Raw genomic sequence first — 13,377 nt, forward strand, 5'->3', positions numbered from 1 at the left:
CAATGCAAACACTCAAATAACTTGTTTTAGTTCATCCTTCTTAAATATGTTGCTTGAATGTGCTGCACAAAGTGTGGTGAAATTCCAAGGCAGGTATGAATATGGCGAATGCCGGACCCAGTATGTTAATCATTCAGGAATGGGCCGTGGCCCCTAGACTACAGCGATTCCTGGACTTTTGAGGTCTCCAGATGGATGCTCCCCCTAATATTCTGAGGATATGAAGATCAAGTGTATGAATATAAAGGAAGGGAAGAAACATGCCAGAAATTAAGGATGAAATCAAACATCGCCTGGTATGTGTATTGACAAATAAAAAGGCAGGACTGAGGCCAAATATTAAGAAAAAGGATGGACAGCAGGAAGAGGGGCTGATGATAACAGTAGTGAAGGATAAAGAGGCAAGCTGGTGTACTTACTGTGGTTAACTAACTGAGCAAAATTTCTGACAGACTCCTGCGACGCCAAGTCACATTCTTCACAGTAGATGTGTTTGTTGCGACTCTCCAGCGCAATATCTTTCCTTGCCTGAAATCAGGAGGAAAATATTGGGATGATGAATATATTAACATGAAAAATGGCAAACTACCACTCTTCCTCCAGCAGATAAAAGATGGGAGGAGATAAAAAAGAGGTTATTTTGGTTGGGAGTGTCTTGATACTCCTCACTTGAAGGTGTTTAAGTCATAGGAGGAGGAAATACAGATAAAGAAAGGCCATTCCCAGTGAAAGGGATGAAAGAATTAGCTTACTGGTTAACTCTTGCATTAGGAATTTGATGAACTAAAGTAAAAAAAATCTTGGGCATCAAAGTTACAAGAGTGGTGGAAGTTAGAAAATTTGGAGGAGCAGTTAGCATAAAAATAGCAGTAAAAGATAGAAAGGAAAGTAACATATAGGAAAAATTCAAAAGGTAAAAAACACTCAGTAATGAGAAGCCACACTTATTATGGTGAGCCAAACAATAGCAATTATTCTAAAAAATAAATAAATATGTTATATGTAATAGTAATAACAAAAAATAATGGTGATATGAAAAAAAATAATAACAATCATAATAATAATCATAACAATAATCAAAATAATAATCATAATATTACTATTAATAATAATAATAATAATACATAATATAGTAAAAGTGCTGACCTGAAGGCACTTGTCCATGTCCCGGCAGGCCATGATGACCCTGGCCTTCTTCCTGGCCAGGGTGAGCGCCGTCTCCCGGCCTATCCCGGTGTTGGCCCCCGTCACCACCACCACCTTGCCGGCCAGGCTCTCATCACTGCTGTAGTTTCTCCCACCGATGAACTCCCTGTGTTAAAGTTGAATATGAATAAAGGTCGCATTCCATTTCTCAATCAATCAATCGATATGCCAGGGGGTGCCTCTGGGCAAGTCTCTATGCAACCTCCCTTCCCATCCTAAGTACCTCATGAGAGGTTCTGTCAACTTGCTCAAGCCACAAACTCTGTAAGTGCCCCCTTGGTCTCCTCTACTCGGGATTGTCTCTTACAGAAATAACCTGGTGAGCAGGGTCAGCTTCTGGATAGCGTGCCAAATGCCTGTACATGCATAGCCGTGGTTGGCGTGATGGACTATGCAGGCAATAGATATCGAATCAGTCTTATGGAGTAGTCGCCGGTCTGAAACAAAATCATTCCAGCTATATCCCATGATTCTGTGTAGGCACTTGTTACCAAAGTCACTATTCATTGTTCATGACTCACAGCCATTGAGTAAGACATGGATCATAAGCAACTTGAAGATCTTAATCTTTGTCCTTTTGCACAGTGTTGAAAATGGAAAATGGAGCCAGCTCAGATACATCCACAGTCTCTGTCTGCTGGCACCAGCCACGCAACAGACGCCACCACAGAGCCGGTGGTAACAACGTCTATGTCCAGGCTCTCTCAGAGAGGGACAACCTCAGGTCCTCTCTCCCCAATCTATGCAGCAGACGAAGTTACTAACGTCTCCTCTGCTCACGAGTGGGGCTGGGCTTACGCTCGTGTGGTCCAGTCTCCATATCTGTATTTGTCCAACTTTTCATTAAAGTTTTGCACACTCTTCGCCAATACAACATCCTCACTTAGTCTGTTCCAAACCTCTATGTTTCTTTGCGGGAAGCTATATTTTCTTATGTCTCTCAAGCATCTTCCTTTCCTCAATTTTTTACTGTGTCTTCTTGTGTTCCGGGTGTTTATTCCTTCTCTTAGTAGTAACTCTCCATTCTCTACTTCTTCCATTTTAATCCCTTCAACACAAGGACGCGTATACTGCGTCCTTGCGTGCCCCGTACCATATCCAAGGACGCGCATACTGCGTCCTGGCTCATTTTAGCCAATATACGAGTTATTTTATCTTTATATTTATGCTTTCATCTCAAAATTATCAATTAATTTATGCTTCTTTATGTGCACCATTTAATTCTGCATGTTTTCATATATAATACATGATGATTATGTTGAGTTTATGGCTAAAAACTTGTTATATTCAATAGCGACATTTGAAATTTGGCGCGCGCGGCGATCCTGGATACGGCGTGGGGCGCTGTTTTGGTCCGGCCGTAGTGAATTTCTTTACGTGCACCATTTAATTCTGCATGTTTTCATATATAATACATGATGATTATGTTGAGTTTATAGCTGAAAACTTGTTATATTCAATAGCAACATTTGAAATTTGTTGCGCGCGGCGATCTTGGATACAGCGCCGGGCGCTGTTGTCGCCCGGCCGTAGTGAAGGGGTTAATCAATAATTTATAAATTTGTATTAGGTCTCCCCTTTCTCTTCTTTGTTCCAGTGTTGGAAGGTCCATTTCCTTTAACCTTTCTTCATATGACAATCCCTCCAGTTCTGGAACTATTTTTGTTGCCATCCTTTGTATTCTTTCTAATTTTTTTTTTGTTTCTTCTTATGGGGATACCACACAGTTTCTGCATATTCCAATTTTGGTCTAATCATAGTGGTTATCATCTTTTTCATCATATCCTTATCCATGTAGTGGAATGCTAATCCTATATTTCTTACCATTCTATACGTATCACCAAATATCCTTAACATGACTCTCAGACTGTTGATTATCCTGTATTGTTACTCCCAGATCTCTCTCTTGTTGAACTTTTTTAATATTTCTGTGTGTGTGTGTGTGTACTGTAGCTAGCCAAGAACCTGATGCCGTTCGCCTGCCCATCTGTGTGTCTCCTTGCAGGGACAAAAAACAATGCTATGATTATATTCCCCAAAGAACTATGCTGATGGAGTGGTAGAGCCACACACTAGACTCATAACTCATACTAATACTATTAACCTAACAAACTGTAGACCAAACAGCCAACAGTGGGAAAATGCATCCTCTTCCGTGAAGCGTTTGCAAGTGCCTGCCGACCCGCTGCTGGCTTCACCAACGCCAGCCTCTCATGCTCCGCCACCTGGCAGCAAGAAAGGGGTGTCACATAGACACACAGCACATCCAAATCTCATGCTCATCCCTGGAGTCATCATCTTCTTACTAACCTAGGATGCTAGACAAAACTACATGCCTATGAGCTAACTAGGCTGTCTCCCAGCCCTTTTCCGTTGACCAAGGCTGTATGACACCTTGGACCAGGGTCCAGAGAATATTATAGATTATATAGATTCTTTCTCTGGACCCTGCCTTGGACAAGAGCACTGTCAGATGCGCGAATGTGAGCTGTCTCTCTCTCTTCTTTGCCCGCCTCGCCGTCTTGGGGCCAGGAGGGGGAGGCCACTCCACAATAAGACTTCCTGATGAGACCCGTCATTGTTCTGAACTACACTACCAAGGTATGTGAAATTTTCCAAGACATCCATGTCCTCATCACATGCATGAACATGCACTGTTTCATCTAGCAAGCCTCCAAACAACCGTACCTTGGTTTTGGCCCAGGAGACCAGGGCCCTTACAAAAAAATGTCAGTTATTACTAATATGAAACATATGGCAGCTTCTAAGTTAAACCGAATTCCCAAACTTGACTTTAAATTACTTTTGTCTAGGCATAGTGCCTCCATGAAGAAGTGGTCAGCTTGCCTGGCTATAACTCTGTGGGCCCAGGTCCAAATCCTGGCCCAGGCAGTAGACTTACAGCTCAGCCAGCTGTTCATTCTCCCTCTCAGGCTGGTCGATAAATGGGTACCTGGGGAAACCTGGGAAAGGTAAACTGCGGCATCCTGGATTTCACATTGGCCATTGTCCCATGGTAATTGGTTCTTTACCACCATAGGCTTAAAGGGCCAACGGTTCAGAGATGAGCACTGCAGCAATGCGCAGCTATAGCATATGTGTAGTGCGGCGACTATGCCTGGTAAACGAGCCTCCCATAACCCACTTAGCCAGTGGGGTACCTCTTTGGCCGACTCGGTAAGGAGTGGCTCTCCCGTCACGCTTGTCGCGGGTTCAATCCCAGGGAGCCGGCGAATACCCTCTCCTTGTCTTGATTAATTTCTCGTGTGTTTCGACACACGCAGAGGACGTGTAGGAAAATAGAAAAAAGAGAAAATAAACTCCTGGGGCATACTTGACCTGTACTCTTATTACCACAGAAAACTAATATACTGGATGTGGCCATTAACCCATAAAAGTGGTTTATAAAAAGCTCATAGCCAGGTTGACAAATTGTTGGAGCTGAACTTGAGGTCATGGCCTAGGAAGGGAGAGCATGTAATTTAAGTGTGTATTCTCTATTGATGAAGTGTAAAAGAGCGAACAGTTCCTTTAATGAAACTCTAGTTAACCCTTGTATGGAGTATGCATCTCATGTGTGGGGAGGCTCCACACACACTGCCCTTTTGGACAGAGTAGTCAGGCTCTTTGTCTCAACTCCCCTCCTCTTACTGACAGTCTTCTATCTCAAATTTCACTGCAGTGTTGAATCTCTTTCTATCTTCTACCAATATTTTCATGCTGACTGCCCTTCTAAACTTGCAAACTGCATGTCTCCCCTTCTCCCACAGTCCCATTGCACTCTACTTTCTACTCTAGCTCATCCCTATACTGTCTAAATCCCTTATGCAAGAGTTAACAACCATCTTCAATCTTTCATCCCTTTCACTGGTAAACTTTGTAACAGCCTCCATTGTCTGTATTTCCTCCTGCCTACAACTTCACCTCCTTTAAGAGGAGAGTATCAAGAGACCTCTCCACATGATATTGGTCTCTCTTTTGGCCACTCATCTATACTTGATTTAATAAGGGCAGTGATTAGTGGGCCTTTATTCTCATTTATTTTTGCTCTTGAGCTTTTATTTTTTTATTTTTTTTTTTTTTTACAGCAAAGGGAGACAGCTCAAGGTCATGAAACAAAAAAGCAACAAAAAAGCCCACCAGGCGCTGCTCCAGCAAAAGCAACTTCAATACCCTCCTGAGTTTCACACTTGCTTCGTTCTGAAGGTATAGCACTAAACTCAAGGATCGTGAAACTTGGAGTAGTACTGAAAACACTGAAAAAGTGCTTATTTGTTCCCACCCGTGGAGAAGATGACTATTTTTTCTCACTTACTCCCTTGTAATCTCAAAATACATTCCTTGGAAATAGGAAAAAATTGTGAAGAAAGAACGTGTCGTTTTGAAGCCGCAGATAAAGGTGGCTGAATAAACCATTGGCTGAGTTCTGAAAACAGGCTTGTGATTCGCTAAGTACGATGACGTCACCGCCTGCACTCACCCAATCAGCGGCTTCTAACTATGACAAAACGAAAGCTTTGTAAATCTGAAGTCAACATTGATAGTTAAATCAATAGTTCGTAGTTTTTACCGCAGGCCATTAGTGTGCATATCTATAAATCCTGCCCCAGCACGTGTGAACACGGTCACCCAACTGCTAGTTTCTCGGGAATTTTGTTACAGAGATTCAAAGTTGGCTGTATTACACAGGAAACTCATCAAAATTCTAGTCTGAATCTCAGTCACCAGCACATCGGTTATTTTCTTGCAAGGTTGGCAAGTTGTGGTAACAAAAAGAAGAAGAGTGTGTCAGCTGATCGGTCCAGTAGCTATCCGCGTGTTTATTCCAGTACCAGAATGAGTTCCATGAAGCTAGATAAGCTTGGAGTAATCAGGTTGAGTAGGTCTTGGACTTGTCTTGTCCAAGTGTAGCCACTGCCTCATCATGTCTGGGTCCTCACTGCTAAGTTTTCGTAGCATTTAATGGTAGCAAGCTGTAATACACTCTCTCTTTGGCCCCGTTCACACTGTGCTGACTCTGGGCCACGACTACCAAGCGACTCAGGATACATGACATCTTGGGTGTGAAATGTTGATGTGAAAAGGTCGCACATGGTCAGAAAGAGTTTTAGAAACGATCACCTGATGCTGAGTCGGCACAGTGTGAAGGGGACCTAAAAGTCGCTGGCTTGTCGTGGCCCAGAGACGGCACAATGTGAACGAGGCTTTTGTCTCCGAGCTGACCATTCACAAACCAACAAATGCTTTCTTTTCAGTTTTTCTTTTTCTTCAGCAAACACCACAAAACAACTGCTGCAAAGTCTGAATCCATTGTTTCTTTTGCTTTTCAAATGATATATCTCAGAGTGCAACAATCCTCCGTATGATCAAACTTGAGGATAAATTTAAGGCAGAAAATTGTTGGGAGATAATTTAGGTGAAAAATTCCTGAAAAACTAGCTTGTGTGACCATGCCTTTTAAGCCGCTGTTGTCACACTGGGCCTTTTTCCTCCAACCGCGTTGGCGATAAGGGCAGCCGGCAACTCCAACTTTTTCGGGTGTCACACACGGCCAAGGTTGGTTGCCCGTATTCACAACGTAAACAAAGCAGTCGCCCCGTATCGACATGGCGCCGTCTGCTAAAGTGTGGCTTGTGCTGCTGTTACCCAAGTTAGAGACTTGTTGCTGCAGTTAAATGAAGGGAAGATGCGGTTGTGGGCACGATCATGGCTTCAAAGACGGGAGGACAGGAGTGTTTACCCAAACCTCATCAGAGAACTATGCTGTGAAAATGGAGTCCTACAATTTTCACAGAATGGAGAAGAGATTTTTGAACTGTGGTCCCACAGCACAAGGTGTTCTCTTATCTTGTCAATTAAATAGTAAACAAAGCAGCTCTGCCAGTCCACTTTACAAATTTCTTGGTTGGCCATTTTCCACTGCTCCTCACTCCTCAGCCACTGCCGTCATCTGTTTGTTTAAAAACAGCCATGCAGTTGCTTGTATCCCAACCGTTTTCCATCCATACGGATAACTGACAACTTGTTCACGGTTGGGCGTACGGGCAACCGCAGTTGCCAGTACCCCAAACGGTTGGAAGAAAATGGCCAGTGTGACACCGCCTTAAGGAATCGTGCATGATGCCAACGGTAGGTAGACATGACCCGTACATGTCAAAGCAGCGCGAAAGTCGGGGCGATAATGCACGAAAATCAGAATGGTAAGAATTTAGGACTAAGTGCGAAACTCGAGGATCGTGAAACTAGGATAGTGCAAAACTCGGGAGGGAACTGTAAAACAAGAGGCCAAAAGAGAGGTCAATTTCAGGAGAAGAGGTGTCTTGACACTCCTCTCTTGAAAGTGGTCAAGCCATAGGCAGGAGGAAATACAGATGAAGGAAGGTTGTTCCAGAGTTTATCAGTGTAAGGGATGAAAGAATGAAGGTGCTGATTAAGTCTTACCTAAGGGATTTGGGCAGTATAGGGGTGAGTAAGAGTATAAAGTCGAATGCAACGGGGCCGTGGGAGGGGGGAGGCATGCAGTTCAGAGGAGCAGTCAGCATGAAAATATCGGTGGAAGATAGAAAGAGATGCAACACTGCGGCAGAATTTAAGAGTTAGCAGACTCAGTATGAGGAGAGGAGTTGATGAGACAAAGACCCTTAGACTCCACTCTGTTCAGAAGGGCTGTGTGTGTGTGGAGCCCCCCCCCCCCACACACACTTGAGATGTATGCTCCATACAAGGGCCAACAAGGCCCCTGTATATGGACAGCATCAGTGCAGGGAAAGAGAACTGGTGTAGACGGTACAGAACGCCTAACCTCCAGGAAGCTGATTTAGTGAGAGAAGAGACATGAAGTTTCCAGTTAAGATTTTAAGTTAAGGATAGACCAAGGATATTTACTGTATGAGAAGGTGACGGCTGAGTGCTGTCAAAGAATAGGGGATAGGTGTTTGGAAGATTTTGTCGAGTTGGTAGGTGGAGAAACTGAGTTTTGAGGCGTTGAAGGACACCAGGTTCCTCCTCCCCCAATCAGAAATGATAGCAAGGTCTGAGGTTAAGCATTTTGCAGCCTCCAGTCTGGAGTCTTGTAATTCCTGTTGGGAGGGTCTACTGTTGAAAGAAGTTGAATAATGTAGAGTCATCAGCGTATTAGTGGATAAGACAGTTTGTTATGGAAAGGAGATCATTAACCCAGTAGCAGCGACAGGCCAAATTTGTGGCTTTACCGTGTAGCAGCGACGGGCCAAATTTGTGCCATGATACAAACCCCCCAAAATAGATGATACATAAACTGATCACAAATGCTTTGATATATATTATAATATGGTTTGTGTGAGTGATGATTTTTTTTTTTTCTCGCTTAGAGGGACCATTAAGAAACATGATCCCCGCTGCCACCGGGTTAAGGAATAACAGGAAGAGAGTAGGTGATAGGACAGAGCCCCGCAGGACACCACTGTTGATAGGTTTAGGGGAAGAACAGTGACTATCTACCACAGCAGAGATAGAATGGACAGAAAGGAAACTGGAGATAAAGGTACAGAGAGAGGGATAGAATCCATAGGAGGGTAGTTTAGAAAGCAAAGATTTGTGCCAGACTCTAACGAAAGCTTTAGATATGTCTAGCGCAACTGAGAAAGTTTCACTGAAACAGCTAAGAGAGGATGACCAAGAATCAGTTAAGAAAGCAAGAAGATAACCAGTATAACCCATACTAGCAATCAGATAGGTCAGAAGTGGATAGATGCTTATGAATCTTCTGGTTAACCCCTTCACTCCGGCGACACCGACGTCGGCGTCCGACGGCGTCACCGTTAGTCATCTTCTAAACCTCTTAATCCTCTTCTAAACCTCTTAAGAGGAAATGGAAGAGGATTAAGAGGAATTTAGAGAAGGATTGAGAGGTTTAAAAGAGGATTAATCCTCTTCCATTTCCTCTTTACCCTTTCCATACTGTGAAGCCGACGTCTGCGTCACGGATGGAAAGGGTTAAGGATAGATTCAAAAGCTTTAGATAGACAGGAAAGTAAAGCTATAGGACAGTAGTTTGAGGGATTGGAACTGTCACCCTTCTTAGGCACAGGCTGTATGTAGGCGTATTTCCAGCAGGAAGGAAAGGTAGATGTTGAAAGGCAGAGACGAAAGAGTTTGACCAGGCAGGGTGTCAGCCCGGAAGAAGAGTTTCTGATGACAATAGGAGGCACTCCATCAGGTCCATAAGCCTTCTCAGAATTGAGGCCAGAGAGGGCACAGAAAACATCATTCTTAAGAATCTTAATAACAGGCATAGAGGAGTCAGAGGGGGATTGAGTAGGAGGAATATGCCCAGAATCGTCCAGAGTGGAGTTTTTACAGAAAGTTTGGGCGAAGAGTTCAGCCTTAGAGACAGATGTGATGGTGGTGTTGCCATCAGGATTAAGGAGAAGGGGGAAAGATGAAGAAATGAAATCAGAGGAGATAGTTTTGGCTAGGTGCCAGAAGTCTCTGGAAGAATTAAGAGAAAGCAAGGTTGTGGCACTTTCTATTAATGAAAGAGTTTTGGGTTAGTTGGAGAATAGATTTGGCATGATTCCGGGCAGAAATGTAAAGATCATAATTAGCAGGAGTACTAAGGCTCTGCTACCGTTTGAAAGCCTCCTCTATCTTTGATAGCATGAGAACAAGCATGAACCAAGGATTTTTAGCATGAGGGGTAGAGAAAGTACGTGGAATGTGTGCCTACATTCCAGAGACAATCACCCTGAAATGTGCTAGGCACACACAGAGGGGTCTCTCCTGGAAGCAGTAATCATTCCACAGGAAATTGGAAAAGTACATCCTCAGGTCATCCTACAGAGCTGAAGCAAAATACCAGAAGCATCATCTCTTCGGTAGGTCCAGAGGCTGAACAGGAGTGATAGGAGAGAATACAGAAATGAGATTGTGATCGGAGGAGCCCAATGGAGAGAACAGTTTTAGGAGTAAGCCGAAAGGTTAGAGGTTAGGAAAAGGTAAAAAATGTTGGGTGTGTCTCGAAGATGGTCGGGAATATGTGTAGGGAGCTAAACCAACTGCTCTAGAACATTGAGAAGAGCAAAGTTGTAGGCTTGTTCACCAGGCTGGTCAGTGAGAGAGGATGAAAGCCAAAGCTGGTGGTGAACATTGAAATCTCCCAAGATGGAGATTTCAGTGAAGGGAGAGTGAGTCAAGATATGCTCCACTTTAGAGTTCAGGTAGTCAAAGAATTTTACATAATTGGTAGAGCTAGTTAAGAGATAAACAGCACAGATGTATTTAGTAATAGACTGACAATGAAGTTTTAGCCAGATGGTGGAGAATTCATAAGTGTCAAGGTCATGGGAACAAGAGCAAGTGATGTCGTTGCGTAGGTAGACGCAACATCCAACTTTGGATTAAAATTTAGGATAGAGATAGTAGAAGGGAACAGAGTAGAGATTACTGTCAGTAGCCTCTGAGACCACTGTATCAGTGAGGAGGAGAGGGTGAGGTTTAGAGGAGGAGAGATGGTGTTCCAGAGAATGAAAATTGTAACAAAGACCATGAATGTTGCAGAAGTTAATGAAGAAAAGTTTGATGAGCTCAAGATACCTCTAGGTCACGAGCCAAAGGGAGAGTCCGCTCGCGGAGCATTTGTGGTCCCCCCCCCCCAAGATGGGGACTCTGAGGCTTGATTAGAATTAGCTGTTTTGAATTTTGAAAAATTTGGGGAAAATGGTGTGTGTTGCATGTATGTAGTGTGGTTTGGCAAGTAAAAGAATTTGACTTTAGAGAGCATGCTGAACTACTCTGTGGTGTTAATGAGGCAACAGGGAAATGGAAAGTGAGGACATGGTTAGGGTCTTTGGTGGGCTTGCAGCACCCTCCTTGCTTCTCGTATATACCTCACTAGGAGTGGCTTACGGCCATTTTGGTAATGTCTTCCTTTACTGTAAAAAAACACTTAGATTTACTGAAACATACACATGACACTTATAGATTACAACAGAGCCTCACCCACCCACCACTACCTCACAACACTTCAAGGAGAGCATCTAGTGTGGATTTTTTTAAAAAATCGACAAAATTGAAAAATTTCACGTGTCTTCATACACGCCTTCGGCTAGCTTGTGGCAAAATATTATGAAGAAATAAGCAAAAATGAAAGAGTTATGGCTGATCCCCCCCCCGCCCTCTTCAGCTCGTCATTTACGTCACTATAAAACACTTGCCTGCGCCATGACGGGCTGGGGCCAACTACCATACAGGCCCCTCAAGAAAGCCTACCGGCGCACTATAGGCTGGCAGTTAAAATAAATAAAGCTATATTCATACACAGGTGCATACATCGTCATGTTTCAGCGTAGAAAATAGCCTAAAAGAATATTTGTATGGCATCTTGAGGCAAACAAGCATCTGCATTGGCCTTGGAGGCAGCAGAGCTGACACATACGTCAGTTGCCCCGGAGGAGCCAGAGATAAGTTTCGCATGTTGGCTCGATTTCCAAGAAAAGGACACCATCAGACATACAAAGTCCTTCAAAACAAAGAAAAAACTGGAATTCAGTAAAGAATGCCAACCGGGAAGGCATCTAGGTTTAAAGGGCAAACTCTAAAATCCATGGACTCTAACTCTCCTTTTTAGAAAACAGGATTAGATTCAGTTTTTCTGCGATAATTTCGCTGCTTTTTAATAAACAATACATCATTGGAAAGAGGAGCAATTTTTTTATCATGAGTTTCCTTTTCAATTGAGGGACAATTGTCAGAAAAAAATAAATATCGTTAGATACACCAACAAAATTGAAAAAAATTCTCATCATTTAACAAAATCAAAATGAAAAATTTTCCATGATGAATCTTTTGGATTCTGCTTTAAGTTTCTTTGGTCATTTTTTTCAGCAATGTAGGTCATTAAATGAGAGAGAAATTGAGAGTTGAGTTTTGTTATAAAATAATATTTTATTTTTTCCTGCTATTATGTACCAACTAATAGATCTGAAAGTAAGCGTATATTACTTCACCATAAGCATACATTTCATATGAATATAATCAGGATCATATGCTAATAATTAAAGACATGTTGGACGCTCCCCTTAAAACAACACAGCCTCACCCACCCACCACACTGCCTCACAACACTTAATGGGGACCCTCCGCCTGTAAAATCTGAAAACTTTAAAGAAATCACTTTTTCAGAAAAAAATTACAAAAGACTCCTCTATCAGTTCTCCATACTCTGTGAAAGTTTCAGGTGTCTATGACAAAATTTTCCCTGTTGAAAGAAAAAAATATATCATGAGTATCTTTGATTTAGTCCTCCCTCTTCATAACCCAGTTTTCTGTTGTATGACTTTGGTTATACTATTTCACACTACACGTACAGGTAACTCTTGATTTACGCGAGTTTGGTTTACGCGTTTTTTAAATAACGCGGGGTCCAAAATCCAAATAAATGTTTAATTTACACATTTTTTTTCACTTATACGTGATATTTTATGGAGTGGCTTTTGTTTGCTTCATTTTTGTGATATTTCTGTAAAAATACATCACTGCTCCTGATACAGCATCATCCCTTGATGAGAGCACCTACCTTGTGTGCTGCTCCCCCCCAGGCAGTGTCTGAGAAAACGTCTGTTTTCTCAAAACGTAAGTTTGTGGTATTTGAAGCAACAGTCCTTCCTTAGTTTCTAACCTACGGTATGATAAAAGTGATGGTACCATATGAAAGCTAAACAAAAGGCAATTTTTTTTGGTTCATAACACATTTGTGATATTTCATTTAGTCTTTTTTTTCTCCGTATTGTGGCAAAAAAAAATCTTCAAGGTATCCTTTTTTTTCATGGAAATGATGATACATAGTCCAAATGTTTCATGCATGAATTGTAGCAATGGGTATAAATATTTTATGGACCAACAGTCAAGGGTGTAGTTACTACTGAAAATAAAGGAGTGTTTCATAGAATCATGATGCTTTTCCAAAGAAAAAATTGCTTAATCAAAAACTATTTGTCCAAATTTCATCACATTTTCAGATTTAAAAAATTTCTTTATAATATAATAGGTATAAGAGAAACGTTTTGAGGAGCCGAAAAAAAGTTTGCCCACCACTGCCTCACAACACTAACACAACACAGCCTCACAACACTAACACAACACAGCCTCACACACCCACCACTGCCTCACAACACTAACACAACACAGCCTCAC

General features: G+C 42.3%; 1 protein-coding gene across 5 annotated transcripts in view; it reads right to left on the reverse strand.

Moving 5' to 3' along the window:
- LOC127000277 (retinol dehydrogenase 13-like) overlaps nt 1–13,377 on the reverse strand; it is a 52,705-nt gene that overhangs the window by 27,373 nt on the left and 11,955 nt on the right. For 2 of the 5 annotated variants that reach the window (XM_050863745.1, XM_050863746.1), the window contains 3 exons: nt 12,761–12,862; nt 1,147–1,312; nt 420–528 (listed from right to left, as the gene is read on the reverse strand). In XM_050863745.1, coding sequence (XP_050719702.1) covers nt 420–528; nt 1,147–1,312; nt 12,761–12,862 — 377 coding nt within the window. Of the gene's footprint in view, nt 1–419; nt 529–1,146; nt 1,313–4,009; nt 4,039–12,760; nt 12,863–13,377 lie in introns of those variants that run through there. The other 3 variants (XM_050863747.1, XM_050863748.1, XM_050863749.1) reach the window with 2 other exon arrangements.

This window comes from Eriocheir sinensis, chromosome 18 (assembly GCF_024679095.1).
Source record: "Eriocheir sinensis breed Jianghai 21 chromosome 18, ASM2467909v1, whole genome shotgun sequence".
Lineage (NCBI taxonomy): Eukaryota > Metazoa > Arthropoda > Malacostraca > Decapoda > Varunidae > Eriocheir > Eriocheir sinensis.